General features: G+C 36.9%; 3 protein-coding genes across 6 annotated transcripts; 1 reads left to right on the forward strand and 2 right to left on the reverse strand.

Moving 5' to 3' along the window:
• The first annotated feature begins 468 nt into the window (after positions 1 to 468).
• On the forward strand, positions 469 to 6,935 carry LOC105130423 (peptidyl-prolyl cis-trans isomerase FKBP43-like). 2 transcript variants are annotated; one of them, XM_011032919.1, is made up of 10 exons: positions 469 to 632; positions 791 to 861; positions 1,027 to 1,265; positions 1,509 to 1,651; positions 2,895 to 3,171; positions 3,300 to 3,530; positions 4,239 to 4,481; positions 4,930 to 5,022; positions 5,179 to 5,556; positions 6,486 to 6,935. In XM_011032919.1, the coding sequence occupies exons 1-10, from the start codon at positions 620 to 622 to the stop codon at positions 6,613 to 6,615; spliced, it is 1,818 nt and encodes a 605-aa protein (XP_011031221.1). In that variant the 5' UTR covers positions 469 to 619; the 3' UTR covers positions 6,616 to 6,935. The 2 variants fall into 2 exon arrangements, with proteins under 2 accessions (XP_011031221.1, XP_011031222.1); XM_011032920.1 differs by having other exon boundaries at positions 5,182 to 5,556.
• Positions 6,936 to 9,307: 2,372 nt separating this feature from the next.
• Positions 9,308 to 11,092, reverse strand: NFS1 (nitrogen fixation S (NIFS)-like 1). Its single transcript, XM_011032921.1, has one exon. It carries the CDS (start codon positions 10,886 to 10,888, stop codon positions 9,653 to 9,655), a length of 1,236 nt encoding a protein of 411 aa, XP_011031223.1. The 5' UTR covers positions 10,889 to 11,092; the 3' UTR covers positions 9,308 to 9,652.
• A 620-nt stretch (positions 11,093 to 11,712) lies between these two features.
• Positions 11,713 to 22,970, reverse strand: LOC105130425 (SNF2 domain-containing protein / helicase domain-containing protein / zinc finger protein-like protein). Of its 3 annotated transcripts, none has more exons than XM_011032924.1 (11): positions 22,806 to 22,970; positions 22,229 to 22,488; positions 21,426 to 22,057; positions 20,227 to 20,298; positions 20,072 to 20,149; positions 19,059 to 19,959; positions 18,374 to 18,504; positions 15,144 to 15,359; positions 13,738 to 14,265; positions 13,139 to 13,348; positions 11,713 to 12,145 (listed from the first exon to the last, which is right to left on the reverse strand). In XM_011032924.1, the coding sequence occupies exons 2-11, from the start codon at positions 22,389 to 22,391 to the stop codon at positions 12,041 to 12,043; spliced, it is 3,036 nt and encodes a 1,011-aa protein (XP_011031226.1). In that variant the 5' UTR covers positions 22,392 to 22,488; positions 22,806 to 22,970; the 3' UTR covers positions 11,713 to 12,040. The 3 variants fall into 3 exon arrangements, with proteins under 3 accessions (XP_011031226.1, XP_011031224.1, XP_011031227.1); XM_011032922.1 differs by having other exon boundaries at positions 22,229 to 22,479; positions 22,806 to 22,969; XM_011032925.1 differs by having other exon boundaries at positions 22,229 to 22,296; positions 22,806 to 22,829.
• Positions 22,971 to 22,987: the final 17 nt, after the last annotated feature.

Raw genomic sequence — 22,987 nt, forward strand, 5'->3', positions numbered from 1 at the left:
CTTTGTATCAATAAAATGAAAATATTGAGAACAACTCTTCCTAAATTTAAGCTATACTTTTTCAATTTGCATGTCTCATATTTTTTTTTTTAAGAAAAAAAAAATCAAAACATTTGACATTACATGTGCTGTTCAACAACGTTACTCTCTAGAAAAATTAACAATTTCATCCCTCCATGCTTCTCTAACAATGACCCCTTCAAATTTGCAACAAAGCATATAAAAGGATATAAATTGTAATATCTGAAAACTGAAGGATAAAATTGTTAGGAAGAATATATTACAGGCTTCTGAGTGTAGTTTACAGCACCAACGCCCACCCCCCCCTCAAGTAAAAACAGAATTTGTTCTAAATAGAGTATCTATATGCTCTTATGCTGATAAGGGAATTTTGTCAACCCCCCCCACACCCCCCCCACCCCCCCCCCCCCCCACCAACCCCCCCCACACCCCCCCCCCCCCCCCCCACCTCCCTCCTAGCGTCGCAGGCAGGGTTTAAGAAACCAGCAGCTCAACTTTCTTCTTCTTCTCTCTTTGTAACTTCATCCAGGCCAGGCTTTGTTTCTATAGTTAATACATCGAAGCTTCAGAAAAAAAAATCTCTGCATTTCGTTTTGCTATGGCTTTCTGGGGTTAGTTTTTCCTTTTGAATGGAGTCCGTCCACCTATTTTTGGGGGCGGTTTCTAGTATTTTCATCTTTTTTTTTTGGATTCTAATTTAAAAGGGAAAAAAAGAAGAAAGATTGATTGGTTTCTGAATGGTGGATTTATTTTTTGGGGGTTTTGGCAGGGATTGAAGTGAAACCCGGAAAGCCATTCATTCATGCACCGAATAATGGAAGAAGGCTCCACATTTCACAGGTACTTAAAAAAGATGCTCTCTTTTCTTTTCTTTTTCATGTTTTCTGAACTGGATCTTTTCTATATAGCTTAAATTTGAAGTTGTTAAATTTTGATGTTTTACAGAAGAGAGTGGATTTTGTTTCCTATATTTGATAGTTTCTTGTGTTGTTTATGGTTTCTCAGGCAACTTTAGGGACTGGTAGTTCAATGAAGAACAGTGTGGTTCAGTGTAATGTAGGAAATTCCAGTCCCGTATATCTTTGTTCTTTGTTTCCTGAAAAGACTGAGATATCCCAATTGCATCTGGAATTCGAGGAGACAGTTGAAGTTATTTTCTCAGTTATTGGTCCTCGGAGTGTTCATCTTACTGGTTACTATCTCGGTGGCCGCTGCGGTCAACATTTTCATCCAGATGATGAGACGTATCCTTTTGTTGGTCTACTGCTATATATTGCATAGACTTGAATTTAATTGAACATTTTTTTTATATATTTTAACTAATTTTTTTTCTTAAACTTGCTGTAATTACTGGAAAAATTCAAAAGGAAAAAAAAGTGAGAGTAACATCTATCCCTTCCATGTAAAAGTACCTTCCTTTTTATGTATTTTGTTGTATATTTTCCATCAACATATTATTTGTTTCTCCCTCATTCTATAATTTTTAGAGAATCGTATGGAGAAGATATTGCAGATACAGAGACAGAAAGGTCTGCAAATGGCAGCGATGAAGATGAATACGAGGATAGTTTCATTAATGATGATGAAGATCCAGAGATCATGTCACCTTCCACTGTTTATAGCAGCGAAGGTAACCTTTAAAAAAATGATGATGATGCACAATACTGCAAAGCATCAAATTAAAACAAAAGATTTTCTAAAAAAATTGTGGAATTCTGACAAACATGAATTCCGAGTTAAGGTCAATCCAGTGGCTTCCCAGCCTTCTATTGTACATTTCCTTTCTTGTTTATGCATGTAAATGCTCCATGCGGTTGTATGCTGAGTACTTTTGGCATGCTATATAAAGTCATGGACTATTTGGTTTTGCTTTGAATTGAGTTGCATTGGGCTGCTATGAGCGTTCACGTCATTTGTTTCAGTAAGAATAAACCACTATATTTCATGGAGTAAATGAAGTGTACTATCTTATAAATACTCTTAAACTTCAGACATGCTATCTATGTATGATTTAAATGATTCTTTCAGCTGTCTTCAATGATGCATGCATGTGCACACGTGCTTGCAAGGTTCTTGGCTGATACGCTTATTGTTCAGTATTTTCTGTGATGTAGTTTCATGGTAAAAACAGTAATAGATTACCAGGCTTGAGGTGAAAAAACCACCTAAATTAGGGTTTGCAGAAAACTAGTTTTCTGAAATAGATAGGTAGAACGAAAATGCATATCTGTAATTTAGATTTAAGCTTACTTATACCTGTTTCATAATAGAACCCTTAAGGCCATAAATTAAACTCCTAAGCATATGTATTATAACATTTGTGTTATTTTACATGCACCTAAAAAGGTATGTCTATCTATTTCAAATTGTTATAATAAAACTGTGTCAAATACCTATGCCCTGATTTTGGGTTAAATTCTAGTTGATTTCTTTGTCTTGGGGGATTTTATTATGAATTTGTGTTTGATCTGGTTCCTTGTTTTTGGGGCTGCATGTTTAGGACCTATCCTTATAACTTTGCCTATCATGAGTGTTGTTCATGCTAAAGTTCGAGGAATGGTAGCTGGGGCGGTTTATGTTCATGTAGTGTAATTTACTGTATTGTATCGATTCAATTTATGATCTTCCCTAGAATTTGATTGCAGAGATCACTCAATCAAATGAGTTTATTATCACGTGTTGTTAATTTAAAAGTTTCTCATTTTCTTCCAGACATTCTGCTTCTGTATATTAGAATCCAGGGGTGTAGCTCTTATCTTGTCAATGTTATCAACTTTTGATAGTGGCTTGCACTCTATTTTCCAATGAGGATGATGTTTAATCAATTTTATTTTGATGTTTTGCTGTTTTAAATATGCTGTTTTTACCATTAGTTGAAGAGATATTTGATAAGAAGAAACGTAAGAATGGTAAGGGCAGCCACAAACGCCTTAGGAAGAAATTCCAATTCATTGAATCTGATGATGAAGATAAGATGCCTATTTCCTTCCTCCACGAGAGAGAATCTGCTGTAAAAGGCATGGGATCAGAAGCAGTTGAAAAATGTGAGAAAGAAAAAGGTGAAACAAGCGAGAAGAAGGTGAAAGATAATGGCAATTGGGTCACTGTATCAAAGGGGAATGCGGGAGCTAATTTAGGTGTGTCCAAAAGGTAAGGGTGCTGTGGAATCCCTAGTTGTAGCATTTTTCGTTTTATGTATAAAATTTACTTAGTTGTTAACTTGCTTGTAAGTCTTCCTATTAATCCATATGTTATGCTTGGTTTATGTACTCAAACAGGCAGATAGATGATCACCATTCTTTCCTACCTTCATCTGATATGGGTTCTCGGAATGATGCAAAATCTAAGAAGAGGGAAAAACATTACAAGGAGGAGGTACCACTTGAAGATGATTTTTTCTTTTGCAGGGCTCTTGGTCAGCAGAAATCCATCCAAAGTGAAGCAGAGGCTGACAAATTGGACCTAGATTTGCCTGTGACTAAAGAAGACCAGAAGACTACAAATGACAAGTAAGTTTCATAACTGTCTCCAGAATCTTATCACAGGTTCATGATATGAATATATGTAGGTATATGTTTGAATTTGGTATCCTCAATGACCATGGGGCTTAGAGGACAAAGAAATGTATTGCGTTCTCCTAATAAATTGTGAGCCAGATTTCAAGATCAAACACTGCAGGTATACCCAAGGTTGGTTAATCATTTTGAAAACCAACAAACAGAATTCATGCTTTGAAACCATCTAATCTAAAATGTTTTTTCCTGGTAAGGTATAATTTTTTTGGTCAAGCTAGCTAACTTTAAAGGATCTGCCCATCATGTACAAGAGGATTCTCTCAAATCATAAAGTAATGCATATTTTGCTTAAATTAGAAAGCCTGTACGTGTTTTAATGTATTTTCACATATGGAAAGCATCAGCACACCCCTTTGTTTGTAATTTATCTAATGTACTGTTAAGCATCCAAGAATCATTTTGGATGACTACTGTTATGAATTATGACATCCATTTTTTTGGCTAGCCTCAGAGGTCTGCATACCCTCCCTGTTTGTGTTTCTCCGTTCTCTTTTTCTTTCTCCTTTTGGTGTGTGGTATTTGCACTAAGATTGGATTTGTGAGTAAATAAATTTCCTGATTCTTGTTTTTATTCTTCTCTGATATTTTCACCTGGGAGGTGATCTTGCTCAATTCTCACTGAAATCCTCATGTGATCTGTAGAAATGTTGAAAAACTGAAGAGGAGAAGGAAAAAATACGCAAAGGAGAAGGAAAGTCTTGGTGCTGACAATCATTTGAGTTACAAGCATAAAGCTCAGTCAGATGAGGCTGAAGCTAAAAACACTTTGCAGGATATGCTGGTGACCAATAAAGAAAGTCACGAGGAAAAAAATGATGAATTTAAAAACACTCTGCAGGATATGCTGGTGACTGATAAGGGAAATCAAAAGGACACAAACGATGAGTTAGTGCAATTCTGCATTACATGTCACAGCAACATTCATATTACACGCCTTCCTCTCCCCCCACAAATCAAATACTAGTTGGTTTGGCATGTGCATCATTCAAGTTATCATTGAAAACTTGATATAGTATTAAATTGAATGTTTGTGATATAGGGAATTGTTTAGTTGTCTACTTTTCTTTATTTTTCTCAAAGTTATATCCAAATATAATAAAACATAGCTAAAGAATCTGAGACGTTGATGGCCTATTTGATCTTTTCCTCAGGGTAAAATAACAAATAGATACTGAGGGTATTTTGTTAAATCAAATGTTTCAATAAAGTTTGTATTTTTATAAGATTTAAATTTATCTATCCCTTTTGTGTGCTTGAGTTCTGTGCAAAACCTTTAGGAAAGGAAAAGAAAACATATTGAGGCTGACAGTCATTTTGATTTCCATGTTGTCAGAGAAGATAAAGTCCAAGATGAAGCTAAAGCTGAAAACACGGGGCAGGCTATGCTATTGGTGAAGAAAGAAAATCAGAAGCAAGCAGATGATGAGTCAGTACTATTGGTTTTAGCCTCTTACTCTATGTTATCTGCACAACAATACATGCTATCTCTCTTCTTCAGCTCATACTAGTTCATTACAACTTAATTAGGAATAGACCTGTTTATTTTGTTGCTTTATTGATTTCACCTGATTTACTCTTGTAGTAGGGCTGCCTTGCCATGGAATTCCAATCTTCCTCCCACGCAGCTGGACCCTGAAAGTGTTACAAAGCCAAAGAAGAAAAGGAAACATGCAAATAAGAAAGTTCTTGATGCCATTAAAGAGCATGAAGGCGAGGAAGATGATTTCAAGACTGACAGCCATGACCATGAACTGCCTGTGCAAGATGAGCATGAAAATGGTGCAAAGCCAAAGAGGAAAAGGAAAGAACGGGCAGATAAGAAAATTCCTGGGACTCACAGTGGCAGCCACAATAACACCATTAAAGAGGAAGAAGGCAAGCAAGATGAGGACAAGTCTACCAGTTTAGACCCTCTTGTGTTTGTGCAAGAGGAACAAAATCAGAAGCAACAGAGCTTTGTGTGAGTACTGAATATCTCAATGTGGAACCTTCTGATTCCTGTTTTATCCATTGCTTTTGAGATCCTTTGTCAGTGGATGCTAGCCTGTTATTTAGGTTAGAAATTTATGTTCAGGTTAATAGGCAAGGGGAATAAACCCAGGACATCGTAGATGGGAAACAATAGTTTTTGTACTAATTCGTAGGGTATTACGATGCATTATTTTCTTTTCTTGTCTTTTCTTTTAAGTCAAAGATAAGTAGACTCACGCACATGACATATATGCACAATACCTGATCATTTTAAAATACTTTCAAAAGCTTGCTTTGAGGTGGTACCAAGTGGCTTCTCTATACCATGGTTCTTTCAAGTCAAAGGTAAGTAGACTCACATGCACATGACATGTATGCACAATACCTGATCATTTTAAACTCCCTTCAAAAGCTTGCTTTGAGGTGGTACCAAGGGGCTTATCTGTACTACGGGTGAGTGGCCTTTTTTTGACACAGGAGAAGTAATCTTGTTTTTTTCTCTTTTTTTTCCCCCCGAAACTCATGGCATATAGGTACAGTTCTTTTTTGTCAAAGACCGTGCATCAATTTCTGGAATCGTGAAGAGCATTTTTTTTTAACTCGTGAAGAAATTCTCTGTTGCTAGATAGTTTAGATAGTGAAGTCACTTGGCTGCATACTAAGGGATGTAGATCTAAACTTATTTACATCCAGGACAGGAGAGATTTTGAGACCGGGAGAGCTGTTCTCTGGCCTCCCAATGAACACAAAGAAGGAAGAAAAAAAACTTGAACAGATATTTATGTACATTTGCAATTTCCTATCCATTATTTTCATTGAGGATCTTGGGAATTGATGTGACTCTTTTGTTGCATGCAGATTTCTTTTCTCTGTCTACTTCAGATTTGCAATACTAATGACTGAAAATAACATATACAGGACTTTTAATGTTGACCAATCTGCTGAAGAGAGTCACTCCAAGAAGAAAAGAAAGAAGAGGAAAAATGAAGAGAGTAAGAAGAGCAGGACTCGGGAAAGCATGGAAGCTTCAAATGGAATCAATGCATAAAGAGGAAAGCAATGCTTGTGACAAAAGCATCTCAGAGCAGGACCCTTATGTAATGATGTAGTTGTTAATATGAGATGGAAAAAGTGCTGCTCCAGGTTAAAGGGGAAGTTAATTTTGATGGTGATGGTGATTTTATAAAGGAAAGAGCTCACAATTAAGGGTAGGAATACAAATATAACACACGTTGATGGAAAAACATGCTATGCGGTAGTTGTACGAAGAGGATATGAAATGTTATTTCAGGAGTATCTAGTATTGGATTGAGTGTAAAACGATATTATTTTGCAATGTTTGTTAAAAGCACTTGAATTATAGCATCACTTGAATACAACAACTAAATCACGAAATGGAAGTGGTTTGATTTTTTTGTAGGAAGATGATTGTGCAGTGTTTGTCCATGCACAAAATGAGAAGACAGTTACCTGGTTTTGTTTCTGCTCCTAGAAGGATCAACCTCGATCTAGTATTTACACACCATATTCTAAAGCATACCTGAATCAATCAAATGTTGATTAAAATTAATTAATTAAACCAATGTCAACAATGTTTTTGGGCTAGCTAATTAGTACAAAGATGCACCATTGTTGTCTCTATTAATTCCTCTAATTGTCTGCCAGGTTATTAGTAAATCAACAGTAGACGACATTGGAGTTTTTGTTACATTGGCTGTACAAAAAATTTCCACTTTTTGGGCACGATGATCAGTTAGGCCACCTGTATTTAATTCTATTGTCCAGTTTAAGGTTCAGAACATGTTTTAACATGCATATGGATACCACAGAAAACATAAACAGCAATCAAATCCTCAGCAACTCCTATTCGAAGAGAAAACTATTGTGCTGATTGCTTTATATCTGATGAATTAAGATGCTTTCGTTAACTCTCTGTGGATAAACATAGAAAAGGTGCCAACAGCGCAAAAGTTTTTTTTTTTTTTTGGGGGGGGGGGGGGGGGGGGAGGGGTGGGTGGAGTTGTAAATAACCCCATACGAATACTGACCCAGAGAGAGAAAGCAATCAACTCTTTGCAGGGCACATCATGATAGCTCCCAGAACTGCTTGCAGCTTCTTGTAACCATGGAGTCACTTTTTGGATTAAGAGCTTGTATGGCATTGAAAATGATTTTTATAGAGCACAGGGATCATGCGAGAATCTAAGTAGCTGTACAAGTCGTCAATTACATTTTGTTCTGGCGTTCCACACAAACACTTTTATGCGCAAGCTGTTTGATAACATGTTTGAAAAATATTTTAAAAAAATTTAATTTTTTTTAATTAATATATTTTTAATATTTTTATATTATTTTGATGTGTTGATTTTAAAAATAATTTTTAAAAAATTAAAAAATATTATTAATATATTTTATAAATTAAAAAATATTTCAAAAAATAACCATATAGAAAATACAAGAAAAAAAATGAGCTGAGCATGCGCAGCTAAAAATAACATAATTAAGAAGTTGGGCTCACCATTAGCATCGTAATAATGACCAACTTTGAAAATCCTAAGCATATTTGCTGTATGGTATAGCTGGTGTAGTTATAATTATTTTTTAAATAATTTTTTGTATTAAAAGATATATTAATAATATTTTTTATTTTTTTAAAAAAAAATTAATATTAGCACATTCAAATGATTCAAAATATATTAAATTTTAATAAAAAAATTAAATTTTTTAAGAATACATTTCCACCGCATTTCCAAACAATACCTTAGCTACTCAAAAGGTGCCCTGACACATTTCTAGATTTTCTGGAGAGGCAATGCTATGTTTTCTCATCTACTGCCTCTCAGAACTTTAATAGATTTAAATTGCCATTAGATTTTCTTTCGCTTGAGACTCTAAGCATATGCTTTTGCTTTCAAACCTGAATGAATACAGGTCTGTATGGGTCTACACTCTCCACGTATTTTGCAGCATGTGCCCTCCAGCATGGAATAAAATAACTGCCTTATAAATTATTATATCAGTTGCTTCCAAGACTTCTCTATATGTAGAAAAGACATACAATGAAATCATTCAATATCGAGAGTGATAAGGAACAACAGAAGATTTGAAGCCTTATAAGAAGAAAAGAAGCTAAGAAGAGGAAGCTAAAGAAAGAGAAAAAACGGCTAGAAAAGAGAAGTATTGAGTTGGAAAACTCTGAATTTTATTCAATTCAAAAAAAAATTGTAATGTCAAAAAAATTACATATAAATAATAAATTCCTAATCTTAATCCAATCTGTGCTTAAAACCCACTAACTACAAAATAATAAAAATTAAAGTTTAATAATAAAAATAAATAAAATCTAATAACTTGGGCTTGGATGAGCGCAATCTTTCCATCTAGTAACAAAAAGGGTTGGGCTATCCTCTGTCATCATAGATCGTAGGGACTTGTGAAACATGTCTCGGATCAACACCCCCCTCTCCATCTATAGACCATGAAAAACCAAGGAGCTTACTTGCATTTCTAACTTTGGACTAATTCTCATTTAATTAGCTAGAATTAATATTTAAAGGCCAAGGACAAAATAAGAGTATTTGATGTAATCTAGACCATAAAGATTGGTAAATTGGGCATTTATCCAATGTATGAGTTAATTTACATTTTGAAATCAGATCCAGTGCTTTGTTTTGAGGATTATTAACAGGCATTCAACTCCAAAACCAGCAAACGAAAAGTATAAACCAACCAACACAAACTGGAACATTATCAAAATCATCATGGTACAAATACATCCATCCATTAGAAAATAACTAGTACATCAACCTAGAAGCACGCTTTATTGCTCTTGGTGTCAAGAAGAGTGTCTAGACAAAATAAACAGACAGTATAATTTAAGATAACTAGTTCCAAAATTCTATCATAGATAAATTACGAAAGTTCTCAAAGGCATGTACATTGAAATCATAAAGTCAGAACCTGGATGCTGATACCCATCTCTTCAGCATACACTTGACCCAACAAGCTATTCTTAATGGCAGAAGATCCATCGCAAGCTCCTTGCTTACCCCACAGTGATATTCATAGCATTAGTCTTAATCCAATCAGTGTTGTGCCCATTGAATCTGCTTAATGTCAATCCCTTCCTTTACCATCTCATAAAGCGGGCTCATTTCCCTCAACTTCTCAACTTGCTGCACCGTGAGCTCAATTGCCCTATCAATCTCCTCCTCCGTGGTAAACCTCCCAATTCCAAACCTAATAGAGGTATGTGCCATGTCCTCATCCACCCCTAATGCCCTCAAAACATATGAAGGCTCCAAACTAGCACTCGTACAAGCACTCCCACTTGACACAGCCACATCCTTCAAGCCCATCAACAAACTCTCTCCTTCAACGTAAGCAAACGAGAGATTCAAATTCCCAGCATACCTCCTCTCAACACTCCCATTCACCACAACACCATCAAGCTTAGCTCTAACACCATTCAACAACCTCTCTTGCAACGCCCTAATCCTCTTATCATCATACTCCATTTCCCTTTTCGCCAATTCACAGGCTGCCCCCATTCCCACGACTAAAGGAGTAGGCACCGTCCCACTCCTTATCCCTCTCTCTTGTCCACCCCCATTCATTTGGGGCTCCACCCTTATCCTTGGCCGCCTACGCATATACAAAGCACCAACCCCTTTCGGCCCATAAATCTTATGCCCACTCAAGGACATCAAACTCACATTCCACTTATCCACATCAATCGGAATCTTCCCTAACGCTTGCGCAGCATCCGTATGAAATGGAACATTCAACTCCTTACAAACTTCCCCAATCTCCTCCATTGGCTGAATCACACCAATCTCATTATTCACCGCCATCACCGAAACAAGCCCAGTATCCGGCCGAATCGATCCCTTCAGCTTCTCCAAATCAACTATGCCATCATTCCCAACAGGCAAATACGTAACCTCAAAACCCTCTTGCTGAAGATGCCGGCAAGAATCCAAAACACACTTATGCTCCGTCTGAGTAGTAACGACATGTCGTTTCTTTTCCTTATAAAACTTCATAACTCCTTTGACTGAAATATTATTAGACTCCGTCGCTCCTGAAGTGAAGACAATTTCTTTCGGCGACGCGCCAATTAAATCGGCGATCTGAGAGCGGGCCGTTTCGACGGCTTGATCGGATTCCCAGCCGTAAAGGTGAGTCCGTGAGTGAGGGTTTCCGTAGCGAGCGAGATAGTAAGGGAGCATCGCGTCGAGAACCCTAGGGTCTACTGGAGATGTTGCTTGCATGTCGAGATAGAGAGGACGAGCTGAGATTTTCACGCCTTTTATTGTCATGGAATCTTCGGGTTCTGATGCCGGCGCGACTGCTTCTGCCGCTGCAGTGGAGAAGCGGCGGTGCCGCTGCAGTGGAGAAGCGGCGGAAGAAGGAAGAGGTGGTTAGGGTTTTGCGGAAGGGGGAAGCTAGAAGCTTCGAGGTGGCCATTGTTTTGGATAATTTGTGTGGTTTCGGTTTCGTTTCCAGGGCTCGTTGCCATCTATTAAAGGCAAGATATTTAACCAGGGCAAACAACATCATGTTCCTAGCCCCTATACTTTCTCACATATTTCAATTACATCCTCATCTAAAAAAGTATGCATGTTACACCCTGGCCTGAGCATGTTACCAAACTGGGTGCACCCGGTCAGGCTACTAGATCACTTACAAGCTAATGGATCATTGATCCGAGAGTAGGATGACCTTGTTGTGTCCGCGCGTGTAAAAACTACAATTCAAGCTTAAAAAACATATAAGAAATGGAGGGGGGGTTTGGACTTGGGATATGCCAAGCTGCATTGAAACGTGATCGAATATGAAAGAGGAACATGTCCCCAGTGGGCAAGGTGCACTGTTCCTCGTTGGTGGCAAAGATGTACTCTTTTTTTTTCTTTTTTTTTCTTTTTTACCCAGAGAAAGAAACTTTACTGCTCCCTGGTCTTGCATGTTTTCAATGTTTTAACTGTAACTGATACTCCACTAACCCTTTTTTATATCGAACTAAATGAATCCCTCCGGCGGCGATTCCGCACGTTTTAATGTGTTTCTACGTCCCCTTTGAAAACACCGGGTCATGACCAGGCCTCGGTGTCTGCATGAAGATAGCACACTCTCTCTCGATGCATTTTGCACAAACAAATTGCTTGATATACATGAGGCAGTTATGACAATATTTACAAATAGTTTTGCCTTCGGTGTCCTCTGCACTTGATGAAAGCAAAAATGCCAATTATGGCTCTCAAAAAACAAAAAAACATCCAAAAACATGCCAACCCCCACGATTTTGATTTGAGCTACAACGAGGGCGGTAGGCATTCACAAGTGCAGCCACTAGACCCCTCCTGACTTCCTAACTGGTTAAAAATGATGTTTCACTTGCCCCGGAGCATTTTGCTAGTCGAGTTAGAAATAGATGGCGATGAGATGCAAGGTGAATGAATTGGGGGGGTGTCCTAGACCATAAATAGATACTTGAGATCTTCCACAGTAAGACGAGTAACCGAACCCCCACTTTGATCTTCGCCAAATGCAGATGCAACCATTTTTCTCTTCTCGTCCTGCAAATAGTGATTAGCACCAAATCATCTTACAAAACCAACGTCAAAACTTCAAATATAAGGTTGCAGAGAAATGCACATACAAGCAGGCACCCAAATTCGCACACCCCACCCCACGACAAAAAAAAAAAGAAGAAGAAGAAGAAGGAAGAAGAAGAAGCAGAATTAGATCACGCTTCAAGATTACAAGTAATATTATCATTTGTCGTTTACAAAGGCTTGAGCATCTGCCACCTCCAAAACTGTCGTGCTCATCTACCACCCTGGAAGTGCAACAGGTTGTCTTCTAGACATATTTAATAAGATTAAGTCACATGGCTACCAAGTCTTAACTCGTACAAGTAGCTATTTCAAGATGAAATGTTGAATGGTAATGTTGTTTCCAAATTTACCCTAAGAACTTCAAAAGGACCATAATTGGCTAATAACCATTTTGTTTCTATACTTGCATTCCACCTTGATTTAATGTACTCGTATTTTATAGCATCCATCGTTAATCCTCAACTTTTCTCTGTGATAAATTTCCTCCATAAAAACAAAGGAAAAGGCAATTTTCTTGGATTTATCAAGTGCAAGGTACAGTTAACCTGAACATAGGTATTTTGAGAATTAACAGAATCCCGTGTGGTTCTGTTAAGGGATTCACTCTTCCTGACAAACCGGAAAAAAAAAAAAAAAAAACCTTTTAACTCCCAGACTTTCTGCCTCTTCCGGATTGGTGCTGGTATGTGATATTTAGAAGAGATAACAAAAGGAGAAATGAAAGATCCAGAATTAGTTTGAAAGAAAATACAACAAAAACTTCCCTCCTCAACCCTAGTAACATCTAGGCTCCCCAGGTAGCAAACCACAGGAATCAGATTAAACAGTAATCCAGATATGTAAAGGCAGAAGCAATGACCTGTAGAAAGAAATAATACCTGAAGAGCTAATATTCTATCTTAATCCAGATATGTTAAGGCAGAAGCAATGACATGTAGAAAGAAATAATACCTGAAGAGCTAATATTCTATCTTCAACAGTGTCTTTTATGGTAAGTCGTGTTACTGTAACAGGACGGGTCTGTCCAATCCTATGGGCTCGATCAATAGCCTGATCCTCAGTGGTTGGATTCCACCAAAGATCCAGAAGGATGACATGGCATGCAGCCACCATATTCAAACCTAGGTTTCCTGCCTTCAGGGACATTAGCATCACAGTTACCTGCAATAAATTTCAATGTTCTGATGTTGAAAGACAATAGCAAGACAATAAACTTGAATCATTCAGATACTGAACAAATGTAACGAAAAAATTAAGGCACCAGGAACAATCATCATGTGCAATGTCATCAATATTATAAACTTAAATCATTCAGATGCTGAATGTAATGCAAAAATTGTGGCTTCAGGAATGATCACCATGCGCAATGTCATCAATTTGACAGAGGAGTCTAGTATTGCATGATTTGGCTAGCTATTAAATAGTGTATATGACTTGGTACTTTGTCAGCTAGAGGTCTTGATAATTAACAGGTACCCGTTTGGAATAGATGAAGAAAACACCTTCATGAAATAAGATTATTTTGAGAATTCATGAGGTTGGGGGCAAACCTCAGGATCGGTGTTGAAATCTTTAACAGCTTTATCTCTTGAACTTAGAGTCATTGTACCATCAAGCCTCCTATACTGGATACAATGCTGATTCAATGAAAACTCAACCAGATCCAACATGCTAGTCCACTGGGAGAAAACAATTGCTTTTATTGGTCCTTCAGTTGACAAGCTTGAATATGCCATTGATGTTTCAATGCATCCTGCAGAACCATTAAACTCTGAAATTGGACTCCCTGCCTTACAATGTGACTGAATAACCTCAAGAACAGCTTTGATTTTTGAGGAATTGTACTCGTGCTGAAGGACTATTGACTTATCATCAAATTTGGAATGTGAGGAACTAGCATCAAAGGTGTCAGAGATTCTTCTTCTAAGAGTAGCTTCAGAGAAAACAACATCAGAACCAAGTTGTTCTTTACAGTCAGAAACAGGGCATGTATTATCATCTCCTGTCAAGTATTCTGATACACATTGATTGCAGAAAACATGGCCACACATGGTAACAACAGAGTCCTCAGGCGGATCCTGTAAGACCATCATACAATAGAAAAATTAGACCAGTCTGATGCAGATGGTACAGTGTTTGTTTTCACTAGTCTGATGCTGTTAATTAATTTAAAGCGGGTACATACTCACACTCCAAAAAGAGATTCCTCTAACGTGGCATAGACAGATGCAATCACTACATGCTGAAAAAGGTGCAATCACCGAGTGATATGGAACAGGCATTTCCAGAAAAGAACTAAGTGGCATGGAACAAGCATTTACAGAAAAGAACTACACACTAACATGATTGGCAAAGAAGTACATTAGCAACAAGGATTTAGGGTTCTTGATGGTGAAAATTTGTGTTTTGACAGATACTAACGGGATTAAAATAGTACCAAACAAACAATGTCTAGGAGCAGTTGAAACATGCCTGCCAGCACAGGCATGATTGGGACAATTTCATCAAGTTTATTAAGCATGGTCGGCAGAGGATAAACAATAAGAATGCACTGTGCAAAGCTTTTTAAATTGCTCAAGCAAAATATGATTTGCATTCAACCATGTGAAGAAGCTTGGCCCAGATCAAAGACCGTTATACTACCCCACAGATTAACTCTGCTTTTCCTGGTAGTTCAAATCATCAAACAGATTATTAATGCAGGTAGATATTCGAAATCAAAAGCTAGGCACTATTTTCAATGCAAGACTTAGAAGATCTCACATGTAAAAAATCCATAAACAAATGCATCACAAACAAAGCAACAATAGTCGAGAGACAAGAAGCGCGGGGGGTGCAACAGAGATTATATTCAACACCAGTTTTTCTATGGCAGCAGCAAAGAGAAAGCCCAACAAGATCTTACAAGGGGCATTGAATTAATGGGAAAGCAGTCCAGATTTTTAAGATGACTTACATTGCATACACGACAGAGGGCAGAGGTCAAGCGATTCAATAGATCCACCACCATCTCCCTGGGAAGTTGATTTGCCATTTCAGCTGTATCTTTTTCTACAGATTCAGAATTAAAACCTTTAACAAGAAGTGGATGGTCACAAGCCTGGCGAAGTCGCAAAAGCATTAAAAGTATATTTGCATAATTTTGGTTCACTGTGCCAGCAGCAGCATAAGCCTGAAAGATAGAAACCTATAACATCAAGATACATGATAATTCAAAATGCCTAGTATTCAATAAAGCAGGAATTGATGGGCCTTCAATATTTTTAGCATGTTTTAAAACCCAGTACCATCAGGCAATAAATGTCATTCTAGCTTCAATATGTGCCTTCAGGAATGGAACATCATGATAAGTTTTATCACACAAGCAGGAGGGAACATCGTAGAAATGGTGCTTAATTTCTTGGTCATAATTATCTCTGTCCATTAACCCCAAAATAAAGACAGCCCTGCCATATTTATTGAATATGCAAATACAAGAATAGTGCTGATTTCAACAACATATGCAGCATGATAAAGGTAATCATGATGTGGGGAAAAAAAACAAGAAACCAAATACATCATCATAAAGATAGTGCTTAATTTTTCTTTATTTATTTTGTAAGAATCCATGATTAATAAGCAAATAGTGATTTAGAACAAAAGAAATATGCAAATACAAGAAAGCAAATGCAACATGTTTTCTAAAGCAGAATTTTGCACACATGCTTCCAATTTTGCAAGCTTCAGCAGCAATTTTAACATCAGTAGGATTGATACGAGTGGTTCTTTGAGTCTGGCATACAGAGGTGATCATGATGCCAAGGGACCATAGCAAATGAAATGTGGTATTGCAATGGTAATGTAGGAAATTTAGCATTTGAAGATTATTGCAATCTCTAAAAATGGTGGGAAAGAAAGTGTTTGGAAATTGTATTAAACCAATAGATATTTGTTGCATTAATGTGACACCGCCACGTAGAGCAAAGATAAAACTAGGATTCTCAAGTTCTAAGGTTACAAACCAAACTGTAGAGAAAATTAGAGAAAATTCTTTGATATTTTTATTGAATTTGAATAATAATCTTGATCTCCATAAAATAAAATAGACATTCATATTTATACTAGTACTAAAATTCTTAATTAAAACTTAACTAATTAATAGAATTTATCTAGCATTAGGATTCCTAACTAATAAAATACTAATTAAATTAAAAGTCTTAAGTCAAGTAGGAAACATATATTAAAATCCAAAATTAATTAGGAAAATAATTAAAACAGGAAAATAGTAACTTCAGGCTTCATATGAAATGCTTCTCGTTTTCTTTGTGGACTTCTTTTTAGACTTGGCCTTGTCAATCCGATCCATAAACTTTTGGGATAATTGTTCTACATCAGCCTCCCCCACTTAAAAAAAACTTGTCCTCGAGTAATCTATCAGAAATTGAATTCTTCCACCCCAAAGAAACAACTAGTTTAAATATATTATTGTAGCTAACTTATTCACAAAATAGCAAATCTTTGACCTCAAAACTTTAAAATTTAATTTATAGTGCATGTATAATAGGAAAAAATTCATATCTAATGTTAGACTTTATGTTTTTATGAAGGTCATTTATAGTTCATTCCCACATTTTTCTACTTCAAACTTGAGTTCACCATTATCTATGTCCTTCAATACTTTGACTATTGTATTTAAAGGAACACCAAAATAATCTTTCATAATATCTCCAGAAGACTTGTCAGAGATTATCGGGTCCTCCATGTTCTTGTTTGCAAAATCTTCATCATCATATGATCTTTTTCATCATCTCCATCAGGTTCACATAGAAAATCCTCATCATTGAAAAGTTCTTGCTCATACTAACCTTCAATCACGTTGATCGATTTTTATCTCTCAGATTGTGGTTGTTTGTCTTGAATCGACAAGGTCCCACTGCCTCCATCTAGTTTATACCCTTCACATAGATAAGTGGTCATCTAGATGGAATTTTAGGAATAGATCTAAGGTAAAGTAGACCCCGAAGTAAGTTTCCAAGTATATACCTCTCCTCTTTGCAATTCCTATTTGTGCCTTCATCAACCAAAATAGATATTCTTCACCATATGAATATCTTAATCATACTGGCCATGAGGATTTGCCCAAACTGGTTCAATGACAAGTTGGCCACGGGCATCAACCCCGGCACATGCCTATATTCCTCCCTAGTTCATGTTTGTGAGCAGCTTTAGTGCCTTAAGCCTGGTCATCAACTCTACCATTGATGTCGCCAAACTCATTTTGCATCCACCCCTCTAAAGTTGTTATCGCTACTGAATGGCAATCTAGCTAATCTCAAACAGCTTGCATCCCCTAGTCAACGTCACGGAGATAGTAGCCACCAACTTCTCCATGATTCTCTTCACAGTTCACCATCAATCCGAATGTTAACCAGCCTAATATCATCATCTGATGCAACATATAGCAAAGATAAAACTAGGGTTCTCAAACCCTAAGGTTACAAACCAAATTATAAAGAAATTTAGAGAGAGTTCGCTGATATTTTTATTGAATTTTAATAATAATCTTGATCTCCATAAAATAAACTAGACATCCTTATTTATATTAGTAATAAAATTCTTTATAGGAATGGATTCCTAATTACAACTTATCTAATAAATAGAATTCATGTAGCTTTAGGATTTATAAATAGTAAAATACTTATTAAATTAAAAGTACTAAGCTAAAAAGGAAACAAATAATTAAAACCCAAAATTAACTAGGAAAATAATTAAAACAGGAAAATAGTAACTTTAGGCTTCATATGAGATACTTTCGGGTTTCTTTGTGGGCTTCTTTTCAGGCTTGGCCTTGTCAATGTCCATGAACTTCTAGAATAATTGTTCTACATCATAATGTTATAGTTTTCTCAATCAAAACAGCATATTTAATTCCCTTCCAGGAGTAGCTTTCTCTGACCTTTTCTATGCACAATATGGACTGACCTTATTTTCTGATGACATTGCAATTACTATTTAAGTAAAGATAGTTATTACTTAATCAGTTTCCTAATATTCCACATGCATGATAAATCCCAAAGGAAAAAAAAACAGAATAGTGCTGGTTTCAACAACATATTGGTTGGTTGAATAAAAACACTATCTAATTCAGTGGGGAAAGAAAATATCAAATACAATTTGGCTTGACAAAGTAAGTGGGGTAAAAAGTACCTTGAATTTAGAACGAGAATCTGCTTCTAGCCGAGTATAGAAAGCCCGCTCCTCAGTTGAGAAGTCTACCTTTGTCAGGCAGATTGATTTTGGTGGCAGTTTAATTATAGGCTGCCCATCAATCAATGTTGCTATATCACATTTAGCAACAAATATTATGTTAGAAGAAATGCTTGCACAAAAATTGCATCTCTGTTATGTGACAACATTAAAGCAATGGAACACAGTTTCAAAGGATTTAACATAAAAGGCCAAGGTTGAATAAATATGTGTTTGTCAAGATACAATCTAAATAAAGCTGATAAAATTATAAAGAAAATATTTAACATCCCTGTGAAAGAAATCATTCACAAATATCCATGTTCTTAATTATTCATGAAACCAATAAAATGAAATTCAAATCAGAAAGTTCAAAAGGCAGGCCTTTACACAACCCATAAACCCTTCCCATTCATCCTGCCAAGAAATACCATCTTTATCTCAATTATATGTGGTGAATAAAAGATGTTGCTATAAAATATCTGAGCATGATAAACACACAGCATGATTATACTCCTGAAAGGAAATCAAAAGAGAGAAACCAACTGCACAGGTCTCATGTAGAAGTGCTTGACATTCAAAAAAAAGTAAGATTTTTTTAGGTAACCCCCCCAACTAGACTGATCCAGAGAACAAGAGTGATCACCTTTTGTACGACGCAGCATTATAGCCCTTAGAACTGCCTGCAGCTTCTTGTAACCATGGAATGAGTTTCTGGATATAGGAACTTTTATGGTATTGTAAAATGATTTGTAAACAGCATAGGGGTCGTATCTGAGGAATCTGAAGTAGCTGTATAAATCATCAATTGAGTTTTGTATAGGTGTTCCAGATAAGCACCATCTTCTTTTGGCACGAAGGCTGCAGCAGGCTCGAGCTACTTGAGTTCGGTGATTTTTTATAGTTTGAGCTTCATCCAGTATCACCCTAGACCAACTCACTCTAGCAAGGGCACCAAAGTCACAATCAATAGAGGAACTATCCATTCCCTTTCTGCCTCTCTTCTTGCTGACTTTAGAAGTCTTCTTCCTCTTCTTATTATTTGAAAACTCCGAAGATAATCCATGCTTTTCACCACTTTTATCATCAGCCTCATCCTCATCAACCAAAGGCTGTTTTGGAACTTCATTAGTTACAATTGAATATGTAGTCAAAACCACATCATGTTTAGCCAATTCATCAGGACTCCTTGTACGATTGCCACCATGATAGATCAGGACAGAAAGTTTGGCTCCATCAGCAACTTTATCATCCAGCTCCCGGGCCCATTGTCGAAGAACACTTGCCGGACACACCACTAGTGTACCTGCTGCCGGTCTACGTCTGCTAATTGCCTTTGTAGAAGAACCAGCTTCTGGGGTAGATTTAATATCAGCCGACTCTCCAGTCTGCTTGTCTTTATCCAAGACAGGAGTTCCATTATCATCATCGTCATCCAAATTCAATGCTTCAGGTTTGTGATTGCGTTGATCTTCAGATTTTGGTTTTGTCTCCAAAGACTTTTGCATTTGTACAAGGGCAATCATTGAGATTGTTTTACCAAGGCCCTGGAGTATGAGATCATAATGAGTGATGGCAGAAATGTAGGTCTAAACCAAAAAAAGAATTAATCATGAACAAACACAATAAGAATAAAATGGACTTCTCTAAATGCATAACCTGATCATCAGCTAAAATTCCACCTAGACAATGCAAGCTTCTTGTTTCCTTCTGAAGCATCCATGCCAAAGCAATTTTCTGTAAAATAAAACAACTTCAATGAAAAATGTAAAATACAATAACCAACTTGTAGATTATCAGTAAAATGGTAAAACCTGATGTCTTAGAAGAGGCACAGACATAAGACCATCAGGTAGATTAGCTTCAACTTTTGGTTGATTAAGATCCTGCAAGAATAAATGTCCATCATCTTTATAAAATTTTCAAGAACTTCAAACATTGACTTGTCTCCCAGCAACTTGAAATATTAAGAACAGAAGCAGCATAATTTTGTTATTTATACTCCAATGTTTTAGAACTAGTAAGGCTATGTTTGTTTTAAATGGGCCCAGATAACAGCAGCGGAGACAGAAATAAGCCTATAAATCATGGTGGATGGTACTCAACTAGAACTGTACATAAAAAGTAAAGCATGCGAGTCAAAGATCGAGTACAGCTGTATTTGTTGTTTGTTTGGTCCCCAAAGCAGAAAACATAGGAAATTAAAATTGATAAGAGCTCAATGTCTCTTCATGAACACAGAAATCAAGTCATTCGTTTTATGAGAGTTTAGAGATAACAGTGATGCTGGCAATGCTGGGCTCTAAGATAGACCAAGTGACAAAAAAACTCCACGTGTTTTCTTGGAAAATATGCTCTCACTAGCCAAACAAAATGTTACACAAACTAGAACTTGATTGTTATGAAAACTGGGCTTGAATAGTTTTTCTTGGCTCCAGATAATCAGGACAGAAAAGTACCTTCTTTTTTTTCTGTACCAGGTAATTATGTAATAATCTATTACAAAAATGCTTAATTTCATATGCCAAAAAACTAAAATTAAAATGGACAGGTTACAGTTCCAATAATAAAAGAACGTAATAGATAGCTTTCTGAAATATGAACATAAGGTCATGTGCATTATTAAGTAAAATAAAATGTTGGTACGAATCAAAAACAAGTCAAAACTGTCTGGGTTTGCTTCATCAGTTATGCTCCTGAACAAGTCCAGGCCCTTAGCAAACAAAACTCGAGAGTTTTTTGCAATTAATGTTAAAGTTGAGGTGTGTTCAGGCTCAGTTTACACCTGAAACAACCAAACTTGAACAACACACAGCTTGGCTGAGCTCAACTCTATCACAGCCCTACCAACACTTGAAAAGAAAAGCTAGTATAGTATGAAAAAAAAGACAATGACTGAAAATGAGTTGCTATGAAATCAAAATTATGCTCGTAACCAGCAAAGAGGAAACCCCAAATCCTGTTTATACAATATAAGCAATTAAAATAATAAGGTAAAATTAACTCCACATACTTCCAGTGCCGCTTGATAAACCAGTCTCTCGTCCATTCCAGCAGCATTTTCATCCCCAGCCATGGAGTGATACACAGGTTCACTTGGACCAGGAAATTGTGCAGAAGGTTTTCCATGCATAAAAGATGGAGGTGGGATCCTGCTTCCGTTATTTTCATACATCATAATATCATCATTATTGCGCTTGCTGTAAATGTCTCTCGTATAACCCCTGCTATTAGTTACACTTGGTCCTGCAAGATGATAAGCATTTCCATAGATATCACGAGACCCACTGCTGCTGGCATTCTCTACCGTGTTGTTTGCTTTATTACTTGGTTCAGATGGATGAAGAGATGATGGAAGGGTCCTCTTTAAAGCCTGTTGGGATGAAAGCTTCTCGTAATCTGCACCAGAAACATTAGCAATTTGAGAATTAACAGTCCGAGGCTGACCCACATTCCCAGTCCCTATAAAATGCTGAGAACCATCTCCTCGAGCAATGGGCCAACTTGTGTCTCTAATGCTGGCACCGTTGGTAGGTTGACCATGGATCTTCATCCATGAAAGGTCATTTACATTTGATGAACTGCTCCCATTTGAAGCATATGGTCTTTTAAGAGGGGAGGCATTTTGTGTCTGCCCGTCATAACCTGCAATGCAAATTTAGTTCATTGTCACCAAGATTAGTAATACATTCAACTTTGGTGAGATGGGGCACTTAAGTATAGCAATGTGAGAGTGAGGCTTAGATAAATAGGGAATGAAAAGAAGAAGCGGGAAAGTCAGTCCTTGGTGGTATAGCAAAATTCAATGAGACCGACCTGTATATCTTGAGGTTGTGGGATGAGCAGTAGCCCAATCCGGAAGCGTCCTGGTATTGGCAGAGTCCCTTGCATTTACAGGCGATATTTCAACCTCATCATCGTCAGTAAAATTGAAATCACTATCAGATGAACTGATTTCTATAGGACTTATAGCAGCCATTGAGCTTTTATGAGGATCGATCCCCCTATCGTCAACTAAAATCTTCCCTTTCTTCAGCCAAATTAAATTAGCAAAATAATTCGTCAACCTGCATTTACTTGCAAGGAAAAAAAAATCATTTTTTGAAGACATTCCTCAAAAGAAATGGCATTGCAATTTTCCATCTAACGTGTACATGACAGACTGATTGAGGAGAATTAAGGTTTATCTTTCTTTTTTTATAAGAGAAGTGAGCAAAATAGGCAAAACCCATTAGAGAGACATTACCGCAATCAGCGTATTAAAAGAAGCAGAATAATACATTGAAAGATGGAGACATCCAGGGCAAAGAAACAATAATTAATTAATAGCATCGAGATTTAGACTTGAAATTGAGTTTGAGAGAGAGAGGGAACAAGAGCAGTAGAACCCTACCTGTGATTGTGAGAGGACCAATCATCGTGGATTGAAAATTAGGGTTTTGCAGGGACAAAAGCAAAGCACTTGCAAGGTGTTGTGTTGTGTACTTGTGGTGGGGAGAGAGAGAGTTTAAAAAAACGTAGAAAGGAGTGAAAGAGATGCAGTCGTTTTACGGCTTGTTATGGTGATTTCACGAG

The sequence above is a fragment of the Populus euphratica genome, unplaced genomic scaffold (genome assembly GCF_000495115.2).
Source record: "Populus euphratica unplaced genomic scaffold, PopEup_1.0 scaffold21.1, whole genome shotgun sequence".
Taxonomy (NCBI): domain Eukaryota; kingdom Viridiplantae; phylum Streptophyta; class Magnoliopsida; order Malpighiales; family Salicaceae; genus Populus; species Populus euphratica.

Coding starts and splice junctions, on each gene's coding strand:
- NFS1 (XM_011032921.1), bottom strand. CDS start 10,888: ATGACAATAAAAGGCGTGAAAATCTCAGCTCGTCCTCTCTATCTCGAC.
- LOC105130425 (XM_011032924.1), bottom strand. CDS start 22,391: ATGGCTGCTATAAGTCCTATAGAAATCAGTTCATCTGATAGTGATTTC. Junction 22,058..22,228: donor CACAACCTCAAGATATACAG/GTCGGTCTCATT, acceptor TTTGCATTGCAG/GTTATGACGGGCAGACACAA. Junction 15,360..18,373: donor ATTCTCGTTCTAAATTCAAG/GTACTTTTTACC, acceptor TCTATCTTTCAG/GCTTATGCTGCTGCTGGCAC.
- LOC105130423 (XM_011032919.1), top strand. Junction 1,652..2,894: donor CACTGTTTATAGCAGCGAAG/GTAACCTTTAAA, acceptor TTTTACCATTAG/TTGAAGAGATATTTGATAAG. Junction 3,531..4,238: donor CAGAAGACTACAAATGACAA/GTAAGTTTCATA, acceptor TGTGATCTGTAG/AAATGTTGAAAAACTGAAGA.